Source organism: Manis javanica, chromosome 4, assembly GCF_040802235.1.
Source record: "Manis javanica isolate MJ-LG chromosome 4, MJ_LKY, whole genome shotgun sequence".
NCBI lineage: Eukaryota > Metazoa > Chordata > Mammalia > Pholidota > Manidae > Manis > Manis javanica.
In genome coordinates, this window is record NC_133159.1 from 175,858,809 (window position 1) to 175,877,684 (window position 18,876).

The window sequence follows — 18,876 nt, forward strand, 5'->3', positions numbered from 1 at the left end:
AATGTGCACATCCACAGAGGACAGGAGGAGATAGACACACACACATGCATACACACACGGGCAATTCCACAAGCTCCCATCAGGCTTCTAGCATCAGGAGCTGAAATAGCTACCACTAATAAATAGCTCTTTCCCCATGCCTTACACTCCCCAGAGGACAGGGAGCATTTGGGGTACCCCTTCCTCATGTGGCCCTTTCAGGACTAACACAATAGCAGAGAGCAGATGTGAACTTCCATGCCTTCAGCAAGGATTCCCTGGAGGATGACCACAGAAAGGACTTTTTCTGCATCATAAACACTAGAGTTAAAAGGAAGATATCTAGGTTTATTGGGTACCACCATCTGGAACATGCAAACAATGCAAGGATGGAGAGTAGAGAAGAGAGAGACACTGCTGTGAATTTCCAAAGAGAACACACCATGAGAAGAGAAAAGTTGGTACCATCAAAGCAAACTCAGAAAATGGATAAAGCTAAGTGGTATCATACAGACGGGCTGGGTCCGGGGTCCACACACCTGAAAAACAGCAGGATCAGGGAAAAAACAATGCAAAACTCAACGCTCTGTATATCAACTCAGGTACCAACTCAGGGGTGTCTTGGACGACACATCAATTTGTTTAAAACATACACAGAAAAGAAGATAACTTTTCTTCCGGTTGTCAAAGCAAAAATCCTTTGCTCTGTCCAGCAACCCAAAGGAAAACAAGGGAATTTGTGGCTTGGTTTCCTTGACAACCTTATCTTCCCTCCAGACACCATCTCCTGTCTCTAAGCAACAGGGCACTTTGCAGAATTACTGGGAGGTAAAACCCAGAGCTTATCCTGAGTCCTCAAGGGCCAAGCAAATCAGGACAGAGCAACTGGTCCCTTCAGGGCAGAACCCAGTGTAAAGGCGCAAAGCCCCCAAATCCTCAACAAACTCCGTACACAGCCCAGCATGCCCCCGAGTCCTTAGCACCTGGCATTCCACTCTGCTCTCTTCTCCCCTTGGCTTATTCCTCTGTCCTCAGGAGGGGTCAGCGACTCAGCTCATCAGCTGGCCTCCTCGCATCCCCTACTCCCGACACAAAAGCCCTAGTGGGAAGGAGAAGCTGACCCTTAAGAACAGAGCACAGAATGGAAAGCTAACATGCCCTTGTGACTTACGATGCTGCAAACAAATGGCTTTGCTAGAGAAAAGTGTTTAAGATAGAATGAGAGAAAATGCCTGTATTGCTTTATTGACATTAAAGAAGACTTTGTTCGCCCCTGAAAACAAGAATCAAGAGACTTTTTCTGCCCACGCCAGCACGCCCCTACCTTTTCCCTAACATTTCTGTGCCCGGAAGGATTTCTGAGAATATGCAGAGGAGGAGCAAATGAACAAAATATCTGGAAATGACAGCTCTGAACTTTAATCAGAACAAGAGCAGAGAGCTGATGACGGCCAAGGTCTGCAGCTGAAAGGAAACGGAGCTGGGAATGGGGGGTGAGCGGTGCCTGTGGCTGCCGCATCCAGCGAGCAGGCTAACAATGGCTTACCTAGGACTCTATTTATCTGTCAGGCTTGTGCCCACGACGGTATTTTATCCTCTTATCACCTGTGAAGCGGAGAGGTGGGGCCAGAATTATTTCCCTTCCTTTAGGATCTGGAAACCACAACTTGGAGAAGTTATCATACATACAATCACATAGCTATTTTCAAAATAAGAGAAAAACTATGGATTCTGATTCCTAACTCTTACCTATTCATGCTAATGGGGAATCTGGCTAGTCTAAATTGCTATAAACAAATGCAATTTCCAAATTTTACTGTCTCCATGAGCTTTGAGTTATTTTCTAATTAAATTTTTTTTACTAGCCTATCACAAAGATGGATCTGCTTTGAGATTTCTCCCCTTGTTCTTTCTCCCTTGAGTGGAATTACCAAGGAGAAGGGACCGAATTCATTTTCAAGTCCTCATTTGCACTCCATCTATAAGCTGCTTTGCTGAAGCCGAGAGATCAACGGTCTATAAGGCTGCATGTCGAGCTCAGGCCATGCAGGTGGGCTGCAAAGTCAACTACTCAGAGCCACTTGCAGGATTAGGAGAAATTAATAGAATAAGGAGATGATTAGGGGGCAGGGAGAGTTACTATGCTCTAGTAATTTATAGGATGTTGGGGGCATGGCAAGCTTTGGTACAAGACCCAAGACAAACAGAAACGGGACCAAATACTCCCGGTAGCTACCAACCACTGCCCGAGCAGGCAGTCAGGACTGACTAGGACTGGCCCTGATGGGGACGCGGTGTTGTCCCCTTGGGCAGCTAACATGTAGACCACACAGGCCATGGGGTTGTCTATCCCCAAAAGGGCTGAACCAGTGAAGGATGGGTGGTTTGAAATGGCTCGGAAGTCTAGGTGATTTGCCACCAGCCCCACAGGGGGTTCACATTGACTCATGCTGACTGAACTTGCAGAACTTTCCCCTCATGTATTCTCTGGAGAGTAACCCTGTCTCCTTTCTCCTCCCAAACCCCCAGGCTGAGCTCACCACCTCTAAGTGGGTCTCCAGATCAACAAGACGGAAGCCCCATGTGGCGGAAGTCAGATCGCGTCATGGCACGTCTATGCTAAGTGGAGAGCTGGACTGGCAAGCACCGCCATGCAAAGCGAGGCAAAGCAGTGGAGCGAGGAATCGACCCAGAAACACATTAGGTGTCACTCCATTCACTGCGGTGAATCAGAGACAGGGTAAGAAAATGGAATTTTCACTTCAGGATTCATCCTCAGTTAATTGTAATTGCAGAACATAAGTCACATTTTAATTATTTTCAACTCCACACCATAACAGCTATCAAGGGAATGGAGGCAAAATAGAATAAACAGGGACTTAGTAAATACATAATTAATGTGCACTAAAATTAGCATATACATGAATAGGAATGAGCTGGGGCTATTATAAAGTGTGCACCTCCAATGTTATCAATTGATTAAACTTGTTATCTGCTACAGCCTCTGAATAAATGAGGCCACCTCCACGGTGGGGAGGGAGAGAGACTCGTCAGCAGATGCGACGGGGCCTTGGTAGGTCTTCCTGCGAGCAAAGGCGCTGGGCATTTTCATAAACCAAAGTTTCAGAAATGCCACAAATCTCTTTACAGTGAAGACAAGTCTTGTCAAAGAGCATCCTAAAGCCATGGTGGATCTCATGGGACTCTGGGATTTCTACTTAGTGACATGATGATATCTTTGATTCAGGTGTCACCAGCCACTGACCCCTGCAGAGCCTGTCCTCTGCATGAAGTCCCCAGGAGGAGGAGAGGGTCTGAAGCTATTTCTCATCGCAGCCTTGGCCTCGGGGAAGGTGGATCGGTACTGTGCCTACATGGCTGATTGCCTAGTGGGAGGAAAGACAACAGCCTGGTGTCCAGCCGGTGGCCTTGACCCTTCCTGCTTGCCCCCATGCAGGGCATTCCTGCTGCTTCCTCTAAATCCCTCTACTGTGGAGGGAAATGCTGACAACCAATCCTACAAGCCCTGGGTTCAGTTGTAACTCTTGAAGCAGAAAAATTTTTTTTTTCAACCACAGCAAGCCAAGAGATAGACTACATCCTTGCCCCGAGGGCTCACATTTACTGCTTTGCTTCCTGTGACTATCGATTCATTCTGCACTGCATTATATATGTGTGTGTAAACTTTGTCTCCTCAGCTGGATGGGAAAGCTCATTCAAGGCACAGGCTGTATTTTCTTCTTTTTTGTGTGTCCCTGGGGCATTTAGATCTCTGTCACCTGACACGGCAGCTCCCAGTATGGCCATGAAGCCCTTGAAATCTGGCTAGCATGACTGAGAAAATGAATGATTTAATTTTAGTTAATTTACATCTGACAACTAAAGAAATAGAAAACATTTTTTCTGTTAGACACAGCTTTGTTTTGGTAGGACTATATTTCACTTGAACCCCTAAAAATTTAGCATCCAAATTGAGATGCATCAGAGTGTAAAATACACACTGGGTTGTAAGGACCTAGTATGAAAAAAAGAACGTGAAATGTCTCGATGTTTTATATTGAGTCTATGTTGAAATAATAATATTTTGGCTATTTTAGGTTAAATAAAATATATTTCAAAAATTAATTTCACTTACTTTTCACTGTTTTTTTTAACACAGCTACTAGAAAACTGATAATTACATATGTAGCTGGCATTATATTCCTTTGGATGGGGTGGTCTAGCTGCTTCACAGATGCAAAGTCTACAGAAAGTACTGCTGATTATTTGGCTACACACAGTAAACAGACAAGTTCATCACCTCTTGTCTGGCCCCCAGTCTCCATGATATCCAGAGTAAAGCACCTTTCAGCCAGGTTTCTGGATGTGAGACATAACTTATGCCCCAGGAAACAAAATGAAGGAAGCTGGTGACAAAGGGATAAAATCGCTATGCCAAGTCCCTAATACCTCCCTCCTTTTGGAATGGATTAAAGCGTAGCACAACAGGTTGGAAGAGAAGAAGGCAGATAATCAGGCCATAAGAATGCATTTCATTCTTATCTCAGCAGCAACTGGGGGCTCTGCGTCTCAGCAGCCACGGGGGAAAAAAGAAGGAATACGCAGTGATCTATGAAGACTGTTTCCACAGGGGAGGCAAAGCTCGTCCAGGTAGCGCATTCTAAAATAAATATCTTGTTTTGCAGCACTGCATGATCAGCTGGGCGATGGCCCTAGCAAAAATCTGACAATAAATGCTGTGGTGATTTTCACGTGACAGTTTATGGCATCTCCTCAAAGTATGCGTGGGGTCAGGAGAAGCTGCTCTGTGCAAGGGGCTAAGCTGACACAGCCCAGCGAGGCTGCCTTGCTCGGGGCTGGGTGTGAGTCTATTTGCACACTACACGTAACACCCAAGCAAAGGATGATGAGCTGTCCTCAGAGTGGCTCTTTCCATGTCCCGACATTGAACCTGATACCAGGCCTGCCGCCCAAAGTCCCCTACACGAGCCACTCTCGACCCTGGCTTGTCCCACTCTCGAAACGAGAAACCAGATCAGAACAAGAGCGAATGGGAGGGACGGCACCACGGGGATTTATATATTTATTAGAATTTACAATTTGTTAATGTTTATTTAAGAGTAAATTTATTAAAATTTTTTTATTTATTAAGATTTGTTCAAAAACAAATTACTTGCTCATTCGGATACTCTATTCTATTCACAATATGCTTTTGCCACATCCCATGACTGAGAATAGCTGCCTCTGCCTCAGGAAACAAAATGTCTCCCCTAAATAGAACTTGTTCCCAGGCAAGCTTGGGTGGGCTCTAACTAATTCATGGAATCACATTTTTTGCTAAGGGTCTAGAGCAGGGCAATGTGTGACAATGGCATTGTTCTGTATCCTTGCTGCCCAACATGGCGCCCGCTAGATGCACACGGCTACTCCGTGCTTGACATGTGCCTAAGTATGACTGAGGATCTAGATGTTGCATTTTATTGAATTCTGATAAATAAACAGTAGACCATTGGTGGCTCCAAGATGTACTTCCTGTCCTCTCTGACTCTAAAGCCTGTGCTTGTCCATGTGGCTAAAAGCTGCTGTGCGAGTGCAGGTCTAAAAGGCCTTATAAAACCGTGTTCTAACTAATATCTGCCTGCCTATAGCAGAAAGACAACTGGAAGTGACTGGCAACTCAAGAGTCCTAATACAAAAATGTGTTCAAATTCTCTTGCTTTAATGTTTTTCTTTAATATACATAATAGGCTGGAGGATGACATAATCTAGTAGGTGGGGAAATGAGTGTTGATTGTAACCTACATATATCCTCATGCAGCCTCACTTAACCTGAGGCCCAGAGAGGAGGGAGAAGGCATCTGTGTGCCTGCAGCCTGTGACGGGAGTTGACAGTGAATCTACAAGGTTCCCGGTCACTTTTTTGTAGGGATCACACAGGAATCCCAGAGTCGCGATTTCACCTTCTGGGCGTTTGTGCAGCTCTCATGCTCACACCCAACAGCGTGATCTGGGTGTGTGCCACCAGCTTCTGCTACAGCGCACACCCAGGAACGCGGTATGCTGAGCATAATGTCATCCCAGACAGGAGCCTGTGCTAATTATAACGTCGGGCTTCCCACTGAGATACAGATAATTAAAGGAGAATATTGCAGTGTTTCCAAACTCCTGGAGTCAGTGAGAAGCATCTTCAAATATAACCTGTTGGAGATGAAATTTAAAGCGATCTGAGACATCCCCACTCAGGACGAAGACCAGAACCCAACGAGCTCTCAGGATCAAAGCAGAGTGAACACAGATGTAGGAGGGAGGAGGGGTCTGGGGGAAGAGGACCAGGTGTAAGGGAATATAACATTTTTCAGGTCCTACTGTGTTCTAGGCATTGTCATCCGCACTTCATTGGTGCATATAGTCATTGGCTTCATCTCCCTTAATACTGAACTGCAAGATAGATATTACCTCCACTTTACAGCTGGGAAATCTGACACTTGCGCTGTCTTATCTAAAGTCACCAGCTAGTAAAGCAGTGGGTGGCTCCAGGATCCAAGCCCCGGTCTTTCTGACTCTGAATCCTGTGCTCATGCCATCTCTCCAGAGCACGTTCCTGGATGTGGATAAACGGAGAGGACCTGCCTGGGTCCGGGGCCATCCTCGCTCGGTGGTGGTGCTGGGTGGGTGGGGCTGCAAGCGTGCTCAGTCTGCACAAATCTGTGGAGCGCCCACAGCGGCAGGCCCTGTGGGTGGATGAGGCTTCTGGTCCAGGTTTCCCCGCCCAAATTCCCTTCCTGCAGAGCTGGTGGCATCTGCAGTGATGGTCACACCAACATGCTGAGGTGGTGTTGCAGACATTAACATTTAATGTAGTAAACTCCAAAATGTAGGAAGCACTTCCTGAACTTCTCTGCAGCCCTATCTAAAACACCATGTGATCCCCCAGAAGCAAAGAGGCACAGTTCATCGGAGCAAGGGGTGGAATGGAGGCAATATGGAGACCGAACATGAATCAAGCTCAACCTACACCTGCTTCTATGACCTTGAGGTTGGTCTTTAGCCTTGCTGGGCCTCAGTTTCTAAAATGTAAGGCAGGGTTATGAATATCCAAATCATACACATAGAGCACTTCATGTCTGGAACTTTGAAAGATCCCAGTGCGTTGTGGCCTCTAGAATTAAGAGTGCATTTTATTCCTGCCACTGATTTGTGGCTCTGAGTGGTGCTCGGCTCATTCATGAACTGAGCCTGGGCTCTGGCTGCAGAGAATGCTCCTCCAGTTTCTGGAAGCAAAACAGATGAAGTAGAGGCTGTTGCATCAGTGTTTTCCCTGGAAAGGTCCACATCTATTAACAGAATTTTCTATTCTGTCTTTGTCCCAGGAAAACAAACAGTCAGTAAGTTTGTCTTATTAGCTACCAGCTCCTTCCTGCAAATTAGAAATGCTGCCCCTGCACAGCCACCCCTGTGGACACCACACAAGTAAAGTGAATACCCAGGTTCATGCCCAAACAATCCCTCGAACCTGCTAATTCTTATGACAAGGGGGTTTTGGCAGATGTCATTACCTGGGGATATGGTCATATTCCTGGATTGTCCGAGTGGGCCCTAACTACAATCACAAAAATCTCAGTAAGGATGCAGAGGGAGATTAGCCACAGAAGAGGAAGCAATGTGCCACGGTGGCAGAGGTTGTAGTTACATGGCCACAAGACCAGGAATGCTGGCAGCCCCTGTAAAACACACGGAAGAGGCAAGGGGCAGGGTCTCCCCTCTAGCCTCCAGCAGGAGTAAGGCACTGTGGACACCTGGACGGTGGCCCTGGAAAGTCAATGTCAAAATTGTGGCCTCTTGAACAGCGAGGGAATAAATGGAGTTGTCTTAGGCCACTAAACGTGTGATCATTTGTTACAGCAGCCATAGGAAGCTAACAAAATCCTTCATTCTGTTTCTAACCTGTAATTAAAACAACCCCGATAAGATTATCACAGGCACAAAGGGGTAACTGTTACTTCTACATAGTTTTGTGCGATTGGGGGCTTTGGAGATGTTGCGGTTGTTAGGTAACAGAGGTCCCCTTTCCAAAAACATTTTCATCTCATCATATAGTCATAAATATTCAGGAATAACCAACCACTATTAATATTTCAGTGTATAGATTTGTGGGGCTTTGTTCCTTAAAACAAAATCACTTCTGATCAAAACTTTAAGCATTTCATTTAAAGCCCCACAATGCGGTCCGTTAGGAGACATCAATGAAGAGAAGCCAAATAACTAAAACTAGCTGTCATGCTGTTCTGTGGACACAAGCAGTGACCCCAGCTCTCTCTGTGTCATGGCAACAGCCAGCGAAGTGGACTTGACTCCTGACTCTAATGAGGGGAAAATTTAAAGCACGTGACTCATCTAGCCTATTCTCTAGACCTTTAGACATCATTTCAGACACAAAGGAAAGCCCACTACATCATGGAGACCCACGGAAGTTAAATGCCCTTCCTTAGCCCACCTGGCGACTCAGGTAGAAGGTTTCTGGGACATCAGATCCTTGAATGCCTCCGCTCTTGGAGAATGGAGGTTAAGTACCAAAAGGCACCAATCATGTGCTCGAATATACACTGAGCTTCACTACGAACTCTAACTTGGGATCTAAAAAGAAGATGGCATGGACTTTCCTGTGAGAAGCTCTGTCTCCTGGGAGGAAGCAGACGCATGTGAAGAATTGCCGTTTAGAGTGACAGCTCTCATGACGGAAGCAGACGTGGGATGCAGCGAGGCGCCACAGGGAAGGCACGAGTAACATGGCTACGAAGTGAAACAAACAGCGTGCTATTTGCATTCTTGATCGCAGAGCATCCAGTGCCAGGACTGGAAGGAACCGCAGTGATGATACACATAGGCTGGACATCTTCAGACGGAGGAGTGGTTGAATGAGATCGCCTCTCAAACTCGTCTGGGCTCTAAACTGAACTTTCTTATGGACAAAGCAACGGTACAGTGCACTGTTGAGACCATAAGATACTCCTGAAAGCAGACTGGTAGGAACTCAATTGCTAGTTGATTCTTTATTCCACTCAAGACACAGAGAAGGCGCTTGTTTTCCCAAAGCCCAGGCATCTTTGGGAGGCTCAGCGCCCTTGAGTCTGTCCGAAGCTGCATGAGATGCACTTTAAGAGACTGTGGGCTCAAAAAGCTGTAGAGTGCCATGGCCGCCACGGTCATTACCGTTCTCCCAGAAATATTTAAACTCCCTGCAAGACTACATTTATTTCTCCAAAGCTGCGCTTTTCTCCTGCTCTAGGGCTGTGGGTAGGCTTCGTGAGACCCAAGGACACCCAAAGCTGCCTGCAAAATGTGTGTGTGCAACACTCTCTTGTAAAAAGGCCCACCGCATTTACCAGGCTCTTAAGGAGGGTTGTGAGCCACAGAAGTTTAAGAGCTCATTTGTCCTTGCACATCTGTATTAAATATTAATCCAAGGGCCCTGGCTGTGCACACATGCCTACGTGTGTGTCCTCACACTCCAGTAACCTCCAAGAAACAGACAAGACACTCGCTAATGACCTTTCTTTTTACTTCCACATTAAAAAAAAATTTTTTTCTAGCAAAATGTCATCCCTGGGACATATAAAACTGAACCAGCAAAGGCAAAAAACTTCAAAAAAAATCAATTATCCATTTAGGCACTGTGAAAAGTCTACTTTGAGACCTAGAGTCTCAGGGACTGTCAAAGCTCTAGTTAAATTTTTAATAAACTAAAAAGGATAATGTTAAAGAAGAGACCTTTCCAAAGGTAAGCTGGTGACAGACAAGCTCTGGAAATGGTTCTCATCAAAGGGCACGTCACTGAGGATGGTAACTGCGGGCAAGAACTCTCTAGACTGGGGTTAGAAGCCTGAGTCTCTGGAGATGAGCCCCAGTGGGGTCTTTGGAGATGCATCTATTTGTATTTAGATCCTTGGTGATTTCACCCAGTGTCATGGGTTTAAAGGACAATTTTGTGCCAATGGTCCCCAAGCTTATCTCTCTGGTCCAGACTTCACACCCCCAAACTCCGACTCTTACAGCCAACCACCTAATAATCAGGATCTCCACCTGCATGCCTACCAGTAAACCCCACAGTCCAAAACTGAGTTCTTGACGTCCTCGTCTAAAATCCACCGTTTCAGGACAGCAGCTCCATCCTTGCAGCTGGTCAGCCTTCCTTCCTGGGAAGAGCTCGGCATCCTTCCTAGCCCCTGTCTTTCTCTCACACCCACATTTAACCCATCAGCAAATATCCCTGGCTCCACCTTCAACAGACACCAGAACAGGACCACTTCTCAGTACCTCTGGTACCACCTCCCTGCACAGAGCCACCGCTGTCTTCAGCTGGGATTCCTGCAGACCCCCTACCATCCTCCACACACAGGTCGCCTTGCTCCCACTCCGGCCCCTCCCAAGTCCACTCTGAACTCAGCACTGAGGAAGAACCTTTTAAAGCACAAGTCAAATCACGTGCTTCTCTGTTCAAACCCTGGGGTGGCTCATCTCCCATAGAATAAAAATGAAAAGGCTTACCATGCCTCTGAGTTCCACTGAGGGCAGGCTGACTTTCCTGGCCTCACCTTGTCCTCCTGTCCCTCCCACTCACACTGCTCCAGCCACACTGGACTCCTGGCTCCTCCTCATGGGTGTCAGATGTGCTCCTGCCTCAGGGCCTTTGCACTGGCTGCTCCCTCCACCTGGAACACTCACTCTCCCCCAGTGGTTGGCATGGCTGACTCAGCGCAAGGAGGTCTTAATGACTACCCTCACCACGCTTTTTAAAACTGCAACTTCTTTCTACAACATGTTACCATCTAACTGCCCTGGTGAACTTTTTCTTTCTTTAGAGCACTAACCGCCTTCTAATAATACATATAATCCACCTATTATTACTATGCTCATTATCTATCTCCCTGCTATAACGTTAGTCACAGGAGACGGGGGATCTTGGTCTGTTTTATGACAGATATAATCAAGTTCTTGTTAGGACACATTACTAAAACACAAATAATAAGATAAGGCAAGACTAGGATAGAAATCTCCCCTCGAACCTCTCAATCCAGGCAAGTGAGCTGCTCTCCACTTAACGAACTGTTAGCACTCGGCTTCTGATTAAGCCAACTCAGTTCAGATTCCCATGAGCCACTAGATCCTCACTTTGAGAGATACTATGCATTCCCCATGAAAGGGACACAAGGTTGAACTTGGACTTGGAAATGCCAAAGATCCCGAACAGGGCCTTTATAGGAAAGAAGTAACACTTGAATCCGTGATGACTTAGGATCACCAGATCTCATTAGATTCCAGTGTCATTCCACACATCTTCCTGCCGGCACACTCTTGTTTCTGGCCTTCATCCAACTTCTCACGGAGTCAATAAGCATTTAAGAGAGTATATACTCTGACTCTCCCTGACCGTCTGCCAAATAAGCCAGGGAACAATTCCCACTGAGGATATGGGGACATGGAAGAGCGGTGGCAGGCGGGGCACGGGCAGGAGGCAATCGGGGGGAGCTTATTCCTGGGTATATGAACCCCATCACTATGAAATCTGGATCTTAGAACACTCCTTGGCTTTTCATGGGGACAGGGAATCACCAAAGGAACCTCAAGCCGGTACGGTAATCTTGCTTGGCTCTACACCCACTGGACAGATCTTTATTCTTTATCAACTGGCTAAAAGAAGGCCAGCCACTGCTGTAACTGAAAAGACAGTGTGAGCACCTTCTCCTCTCCAATGATAAGCAGCTACTAGATTGCAAGTGACTATGGAGGTTTTCAAGGTTGGCCTCTACCAAGCCCTTGGGCTTCACACCACCCTTTAAGATTCGGGGAACGGGTGTGACAGACCCTTGCACCAACGCAAATCCAGGTTTGTGCCCTGGGATCCCACATAAGGCTTCACCTCCAGGCAGACAGAACAGCAAGCTCTAGAAAACCAACCAAGAGTTTACTGATAACCCAAAGCCAAGAGAGAAACGAGAAACAAATGCAGAAGAAACATTTAAGGGCAAACCAGCCTATGTGATCATATGACAGAAGCTCCTAAGACTGGGATGGAAATAATCAGGAAAGTGCTTCTCATCGAGAGGAAGATCTGAGCTTAAAAAGTGATTGCACACATCGTCTTTTAGACAGATTGAATTCTGGAATACGTAACACATTGAAACTTTCATTCCTTAAAGAGGACCAAAAAAGTTCTTCGTCGTGCAAGCAAAAGAGAATGAAGTTACCCACACAGGAGTAAACCCGGGTTGCCAGGGTCGTTGCTTCCAAAGTACCGAATGAAGCCAGGAATAATGAAGCAGCACCTTTAGGGGCTGGGAAGAGAAACATGTGCCCTTAGCAAGCTCACCAGTCAAGGCATGGTTCCTGTAATAGGGTAACAGCTCGACAGGCATGAACGAACTCTTCAAGGACTTAGAGATTATGTCACCCGGGGACATTCCTGAGCAAGATTACTACTCAAACGTGAAATCCAACATGATGAAAGGTGGCTCAGAATGTTAAAACCTCAAGACCGAGGAAGTCAAAACTGGAAAGGAGGACAGGAGTATTATTAATATGAATAGTATTACTAATGCTAATAGTAGCTTTAATTTTTCAAATGTTCATTTGGCCCAAGTACTGTACCAAAATCTATCTGTACGTAGGTATGTATATGGGTGTGTGTGCGTGTGTATAAAATCAAGTACATAATACATATGAAAATATAGATTTATATATATAATATATTTATGTATATTTTAAATATATATATATTATATATAACCATATATTTATATATTTATATAAAAATCCACAGTATCAAAATAAGTGTATTTTAATTTGTAAGTAATATCCCCAGTTGTCTCAGTGGCAGAATTACATTCATGTCATAGAGTATATGAAGGTTCAGGGGCTCAAGTACTTTGTCCAGATACGCTAAGCAGTAAGGAGCGGAGCTGAAATCCCAAAATGTAACCCAAGGACTTCTCCTCAGGTTCCCTCAATTTTTTTGTATAATATTTGTATTCTTCTTTTCATGCTTATCTGTGCTTTCTAATTACTCTAAATGAAATATATATGAGCTTTAAATAGAACACCAATAAATTTTTTTCAGTTAAATTCAACAACAAATACAAAACAAATTACTCCAAAATGCTAAAAAGGAAAGGACCGGTAAGGACATTTCAGAAAGATGCCCACATGAAGAAAGCAGGTAAGACAAACATCACTGTTAAACTGTATTAAATTCAGGATTTTCAAAGAGTATTAAGCAGAACCAGAGGCAATCCGTGTTGATAAAAGGCACCTTCCATTGTAATCATGTAACAGCTCTGAATTTATGTGACAAATGACTTAATGACTTGGGAAGATATTCCTATGGGGAAATCGGAGTGAAATTCTTCAAAGTAACTGCGAGGGGGAGTTCTGACATACACTGATCGATCTAGAAGAGGTGACCCAAAAAATACAGCCAAGAAAGATTTGTACTGCCTCTGCAACACCCCTCAAAAAAGGACCCATATCATAATTGCCCACGGCCCTTTTCCAGCCAGGCAACCGAGCAGAGTGCCTTTACCCTCGGGCAGGTGGCCGGATGCCGCCGGGACAAGATCTCACCTGGCACGTTGTGTATGGTGATGGCCAAGATGAGCAGGGCGATCCTTCTCCAGTGGCCGCTGCCGGGCGGTGCCAGGTTCTCCCGGGAAGGCGCAGGGGCAGCAGGGCCCTCTGGCAGGCTGGCAGCCACCAGCTTCTTCCTCTGATACGCCTCGCCATTCTCACTCTTGTCTGGGCAAAAAGACAGGGGCGGGAAGAGAGAGGGCTTTGAAAACGTGCGTGTGGTGCTTGGATGAGAAGCAGCAGGCGGCTTTCAAGACAGGAAACGGTCTACTTCCTAACTTCTTAACGGGCTGTGTATCCTTCTGACGGGTCCTTTATTCATCCATTTCTTCCTTCCTTCCTTCCTCCCTTTATTCATTCATTCATTCATTCAGCAAACATTTATTGGAGAGAGAGTAATGCCTAATGTACAGGTACAAAAAAAGGGTTAAAAAAAAAGAAAATGGGATATTCTAGCACAGCCTATTTAAGAAAAACCACACTGAAGAGTCATTAGGAGCACAGATCCCAGAACCAGCCTTCCTGGCTCACTTTCTCAGTGTGTGGGGCCAAACAGGCTGTTGGGGATACCGCTCGTGCCTACTCCACCGGGCCTTGTGAGGATTTAGGGAGGGATGGCAGGTAAATGCTTGGACTGTTCTAGGTGTTAGGTGTGGACTATTTTGTGCTGTGTGTCCCCTCTCTCCCACAGCCCTGCAGGACTATATCACACGTGACCTGCTCTCCTGGGCACACAGACTTATGGGAACCAATACAGGTGCCTGGCTCAACCAATCAGATTCTCTCCCCAGGGACGGGCGACAGGAATGGGAAGGACCCAGGGAGTCAAGTATGGGTTCTGAATATGAAAGGGAATATAATGTAAGGGCAGCCATGACCAGAATGGGTCGAGGAAGCAGCCTGACAGACAGAAGGAAACAGATGCACGCAGACAAGTAGAGAGATGGGAAATCAGGCAGCCAGGGAGAGGGAAAGAGAGACAGAGACAGAGCGGGCTCTATCATTTCTAAGGGCCAGGTTGTCCCAAACACTCTTGGTCTCCTGGGTTATTTGTTTATTCCTAATGGAGGCAAATCTCCTGGCTCTGAAATACAGAACAGGCAGGAGGCAGAGCTCCCAGACTGCGGTTCACAGTGTGGGATGGATTTGTGGGAGAGGCTTCCTGGAGGAGGACAGTCTTGAGCAAATCTGCAACACGTGGTGGCATGAATGGGAAAAATGGTGTCTCCATCATGCGTGAGTATACGAACCAGCAAAGCATAACCAGAGGTCATGGACAGGATACCAGAGCCTGCCTGTAGGGGGACCATCCTGAGCAGGGCAAGCATACATCCGTTTTGGGTAGCTATCCCAGGGGGCCTGTCTGCACCCTTTTGACCAACAAAGCATCCTGGTTTGGATGATAAATCACCCCCTGGTTGGGGGAAAGAACAAAAGCTTGACTGATGCTCTTTTGGGGGACATCCTTCCCTGAAGTTCATGGCCATCACCTGAAGAACAGGGAGGGACTCTCTGTGGAAGTGCTACTTCCCTTCTCTATTTACACATTTTCCACCAGCAAAAAAACTCTCATCTCTAAGCTGAAAGTTGCAGAAAATATGCCCCAAGTCAGATTAGGAAACAGCGGGCATCTGGCTGGGCCCCCCTGCTCCTGGCTGAAAAGCAAGGTGCGTTTCACCCCATTTAGCCCAGAGTCTCAGTGCATAAACTCCATCATTGATTCGCTTTGCAGATGAACCCACCTCAGTGGAATGCCATTTTGTATTTCAAAAGCAAGAAAAGAAAAGAAAAAAAAAGCACTTTTTTGGAAAATCATTTTGTTTGTTTAGTCAAATTGAGCAAATGCAGCTTGAAAAGCAAGAAAGAGCCAAAGGGCAGGCAGGCCCACCCTTACTCAGGGCCCAGGGGGTCCCTCCTGCAAACAGCTGCACTCTTGGTTCTGTTCAGGAGAAGGGGCCTCTTGCTGATCCCCTGAAATGCAGGGGTACCAGCCCTCCGATGCACGGATGCACGGTAGCCACAACTCACAAACCTGGCCTCTCGAGGACACAAGCTGTCTCACAGCACAGCAACTCCTCCCAGACAGTATTTGCACAAGGCGAGGCTAAATACTCACCTGCCTCAGATACCGTACAGCACGGTGTGTGTGTGTCTCTGTACACAGCTGGGGGAGTGTTTCTGTATGTATTAGGTTGACAGTATCTGCTGACTCAGGTTGCAGAGGCTGGTTAGAAAACTGAACTGACCATTCGGGATGGCAAGTTTGTAAACGCTGAACATGTGAACAAAGCAGGCCCCGGGGCTGTCCAGGAACTGAGCCATATTGTGGTGCAGGGTCCTGGCTTTCTCCTAGGCCAGCCAGAGGACGCCGATGATGGGCTTCCTTTGAGCACACAGACCTGACCCTTATGCTCTCCAATGGGAGTTGATTGGAAAAAAAGAAAAAACTCCTCCCTTTTGTGATTTTGTGATTTAAGAGAGGGCAGACAGGGAAGACATAGCTGATTCCTTTAAATCAAAGAGGCAGAAATGCACACTCTAACCTGCAGTGAGTTTTTACCCACTGAGTTTGTCACAAAAGCATTAGACTCTGACTACTGCAGATAATGCACAGAGGGCAGCGGAGATGGGCGACATCAGCAAGTTACAGCAGCCTGCACGGGTTTAAAAAGAACACTAGAGAAGCATAACCAACCCAGGTAGGGACGCATGCGTCACTGTGGGGTCCCAAAGTGTGAAAACTGATGTCAGTGCCTTCTCTAGTGGGAAGCGGGAGGGTGTGAGTGCCTGGCCTACTTGTGAGAGTTAAATAAGTTACCGCTTGGTAACAGCCACTAATGAGTCTGCCACGAGGAAAACCGGCCCAAATAAATCACCGCGGAGCGCACGGATGCAACCCAAGCAATGAATCTTCTTGCCTCTCCTGGTAAGGCCAGTTAAGCCATTGCACGCCATCAAGGAAAATGCCAGCACCACGGGCCGAGGATGAATACTTAACAGAGGCAATTGCCAAGCCTGGTGTGGGGTACGGAAGTGTGCAAGATCCTGTGAGACTTCTTGAAAGAGGAAAGGTTGGGGCATTTGCAAAGGAGGGTTTGGCAAAGAGGAAGGAGCCGATGTCAAGTTGAGAAATGCAAAAATGACATCCGTGACACCAACTAATAGGTTGTACTGAGAACTTATCCTCGATTAATCCTCAATCCTTACAAAAGCTCCATGAAGTAGTGATTGTTTCTTTTTAAAACATGAGGAACTTGAAGAGCAGAGAGGTGAAGCAACTGGTTCCAGGTCACACAGCCAGTCCAAGGTGGAGTCAGGGTCAAGCCAGGTCCTTCCCCACCCCAGGCCACCTCTTTCTCAGGGCCCGGGCTGACTGGGTGGAGGGGTGCGGTGTTGATCTGTGCCTTTGCTCGACAAAAACAGTAGTGAGAGTGGCCACTCCAGTGACATTTAGGGGCTCAAAATCCCATGTCCTTAGTTCAGAGAGGTTTAGATTGCACAGAGGGGATGGTGAGCTTGCACTGGGTGAGGGCGGAGGAGGAACAGGCGTGGGGGCAGTCTCACACCTATGATCATTCCCACACAGAGACAAAGCTGAAAACATTTCATGAAATCGGTGTTTCTTAACCAATTTGACTTCTAAGTGTAAAGCAGTAGAAAGTATTTATGATCACCAAGCACAGAGCATAGGGTTACAATCCTTTCCAAAGGTGGAAAGGAAAGATTTCAAAGTTGCCTTTTACCAACAACACATTTTTTTTTAATTTAAACTCAAGCATCTAAGAACCCACACAAAGAAGGGATCCACTGCTGGGCTGTCCTTTGTCCCCCACTTCTTCTTTTCTGGAGAGGCACTGCCTGGCAGCATTTGAGAATGAGGGTCACAGTGGGACAGGCAGACCGGTCCAAGGGTCACTTTTGCCACTGAATCATCAAGTGATCTTATGTGACACCTTTGCTTCCTGGTTTCCTCGCCCCCAAACAACGGACATAGTTCTTGCCCCAAGACATCATATCTTAATGCAAAAGCAGTCCTTGGTCTGGCAGACACAAGCCAGGGGGCCAGAAGCATGCCTGGCTGCCCGAGTAGGCCCCCTCCCCGTCAACTTGGATTCTCCCCAGTGAAGATCCCCTCCCTAGATCAGTGGCTCTAAATCACCCTGGATGAGCAGCTACTTCTGAAAGTATGGGAGAAGCTACAGCCTTCTCTCCAGCAAAAAAAAATGCACAAAGAGATGATTCTGAAATAATTTTTGAACCCTTATGGATTATTTTCAAGGACCTCACACTGACAACATCTTGCTAGATAAATGTCATGTTAACCTTTGTTTTCATAACCCGTGGGCCCAGCACCACCAGAACCCAGGATGTTGGCTGTCTCTGTGATGATGTAACCAGCCAAATCTAATAGGCCCGGTGACGGAACCCCGGGTCTCCAGGGAATACAGCGGCACTAATTACCAGATCACCAGCCACAAAAGCTTTAAAAATATCCCCAAGATATCACTGGAGATGATTTGGTTGCAGTGAAAGAATTACCACCAAGAGGCAAATCTGCATCTGCTAAGCACAGAAAACTTCAAATCCCTGGAAAAATACCTGCTTTCTAAACCCCTTACGTAGCATAAAATGAAGAGTAGCCAGTGATAGATATTCACTATGTATCATATATACACAAGCAAGAGCCAAAGACCCACCAGAGGCAGGGAAAGAGGAGGATCCGTTTACTTATAATTTTCCTTCCTTCTTGCCTCCCAGAGAATCAGTATAACTTGGGGCAAGAAATTCAATTATCAACAGGAATGTGACAATGCTTGCTCAGAATTTGGTTCCGTTTCTTCAATTTGGAGATGAGCGTGACTTCCTCTGTATAATTAATGCTGAACTTGAACACGAAATGAAGACTCAAGATGGCTTAACGTCAACCTTGGCACGTAGGAGAACCAAGGCCCAGGGACGCCCTTTGTGACAGTCACACGAAATTTAAGAAAAAAACCACGGCGGTTCTCCCAGTCCGGGCAGGAAGACCCCTCACTGCAGAGACATCCAAAACCCTAAGGCCCAAGACTGCCTCTCAACCTAGCCACAGCTCTCATGCCGCCTCTTTGTCAAGCCGTAAACATAACTACATTAAAGACCGTTCTCCAAAGAGAAAAAGTCCCTAATATCCCCAACACGATGGCTGTCACTCGTCCCCACCCCTTATGCAGTTCATGCACGTTGCTGTGCGCATTTGCAGTCAGCACAAACAGTGAAGACGGCAGACGCTGGAGCACA

The 18,876-nt window shown here is 46.5% G+C and overlaps 1 protein-coding gene across 13 annotated transcripts in view; it reads right to left on the reverse strand.

Annotated features, from left to right (window-relative positions):
* SLC39A11 (solute carrier family 39 member 11) overlaps positions 1–18,876 on the reverse strand; it is a 369,910-nt gene that overhangs the window by 114,450 nt on the left and 236,584 nt on the right. For all 13 annotated transcript variants that reach the window (XM_073235864.1, XM_073235871.1, XM_073235869.1 and 10 more), the window contains one exon: positions 13,597–13,767. In XM_073235864.1, the coding sequence (XP_073091965.1) occupies positions 13,597–13,767 (171 nt within the window). The remainder of the gene's footprint in view (positions 1–13,596; positions 13,768–18,876) is intronic.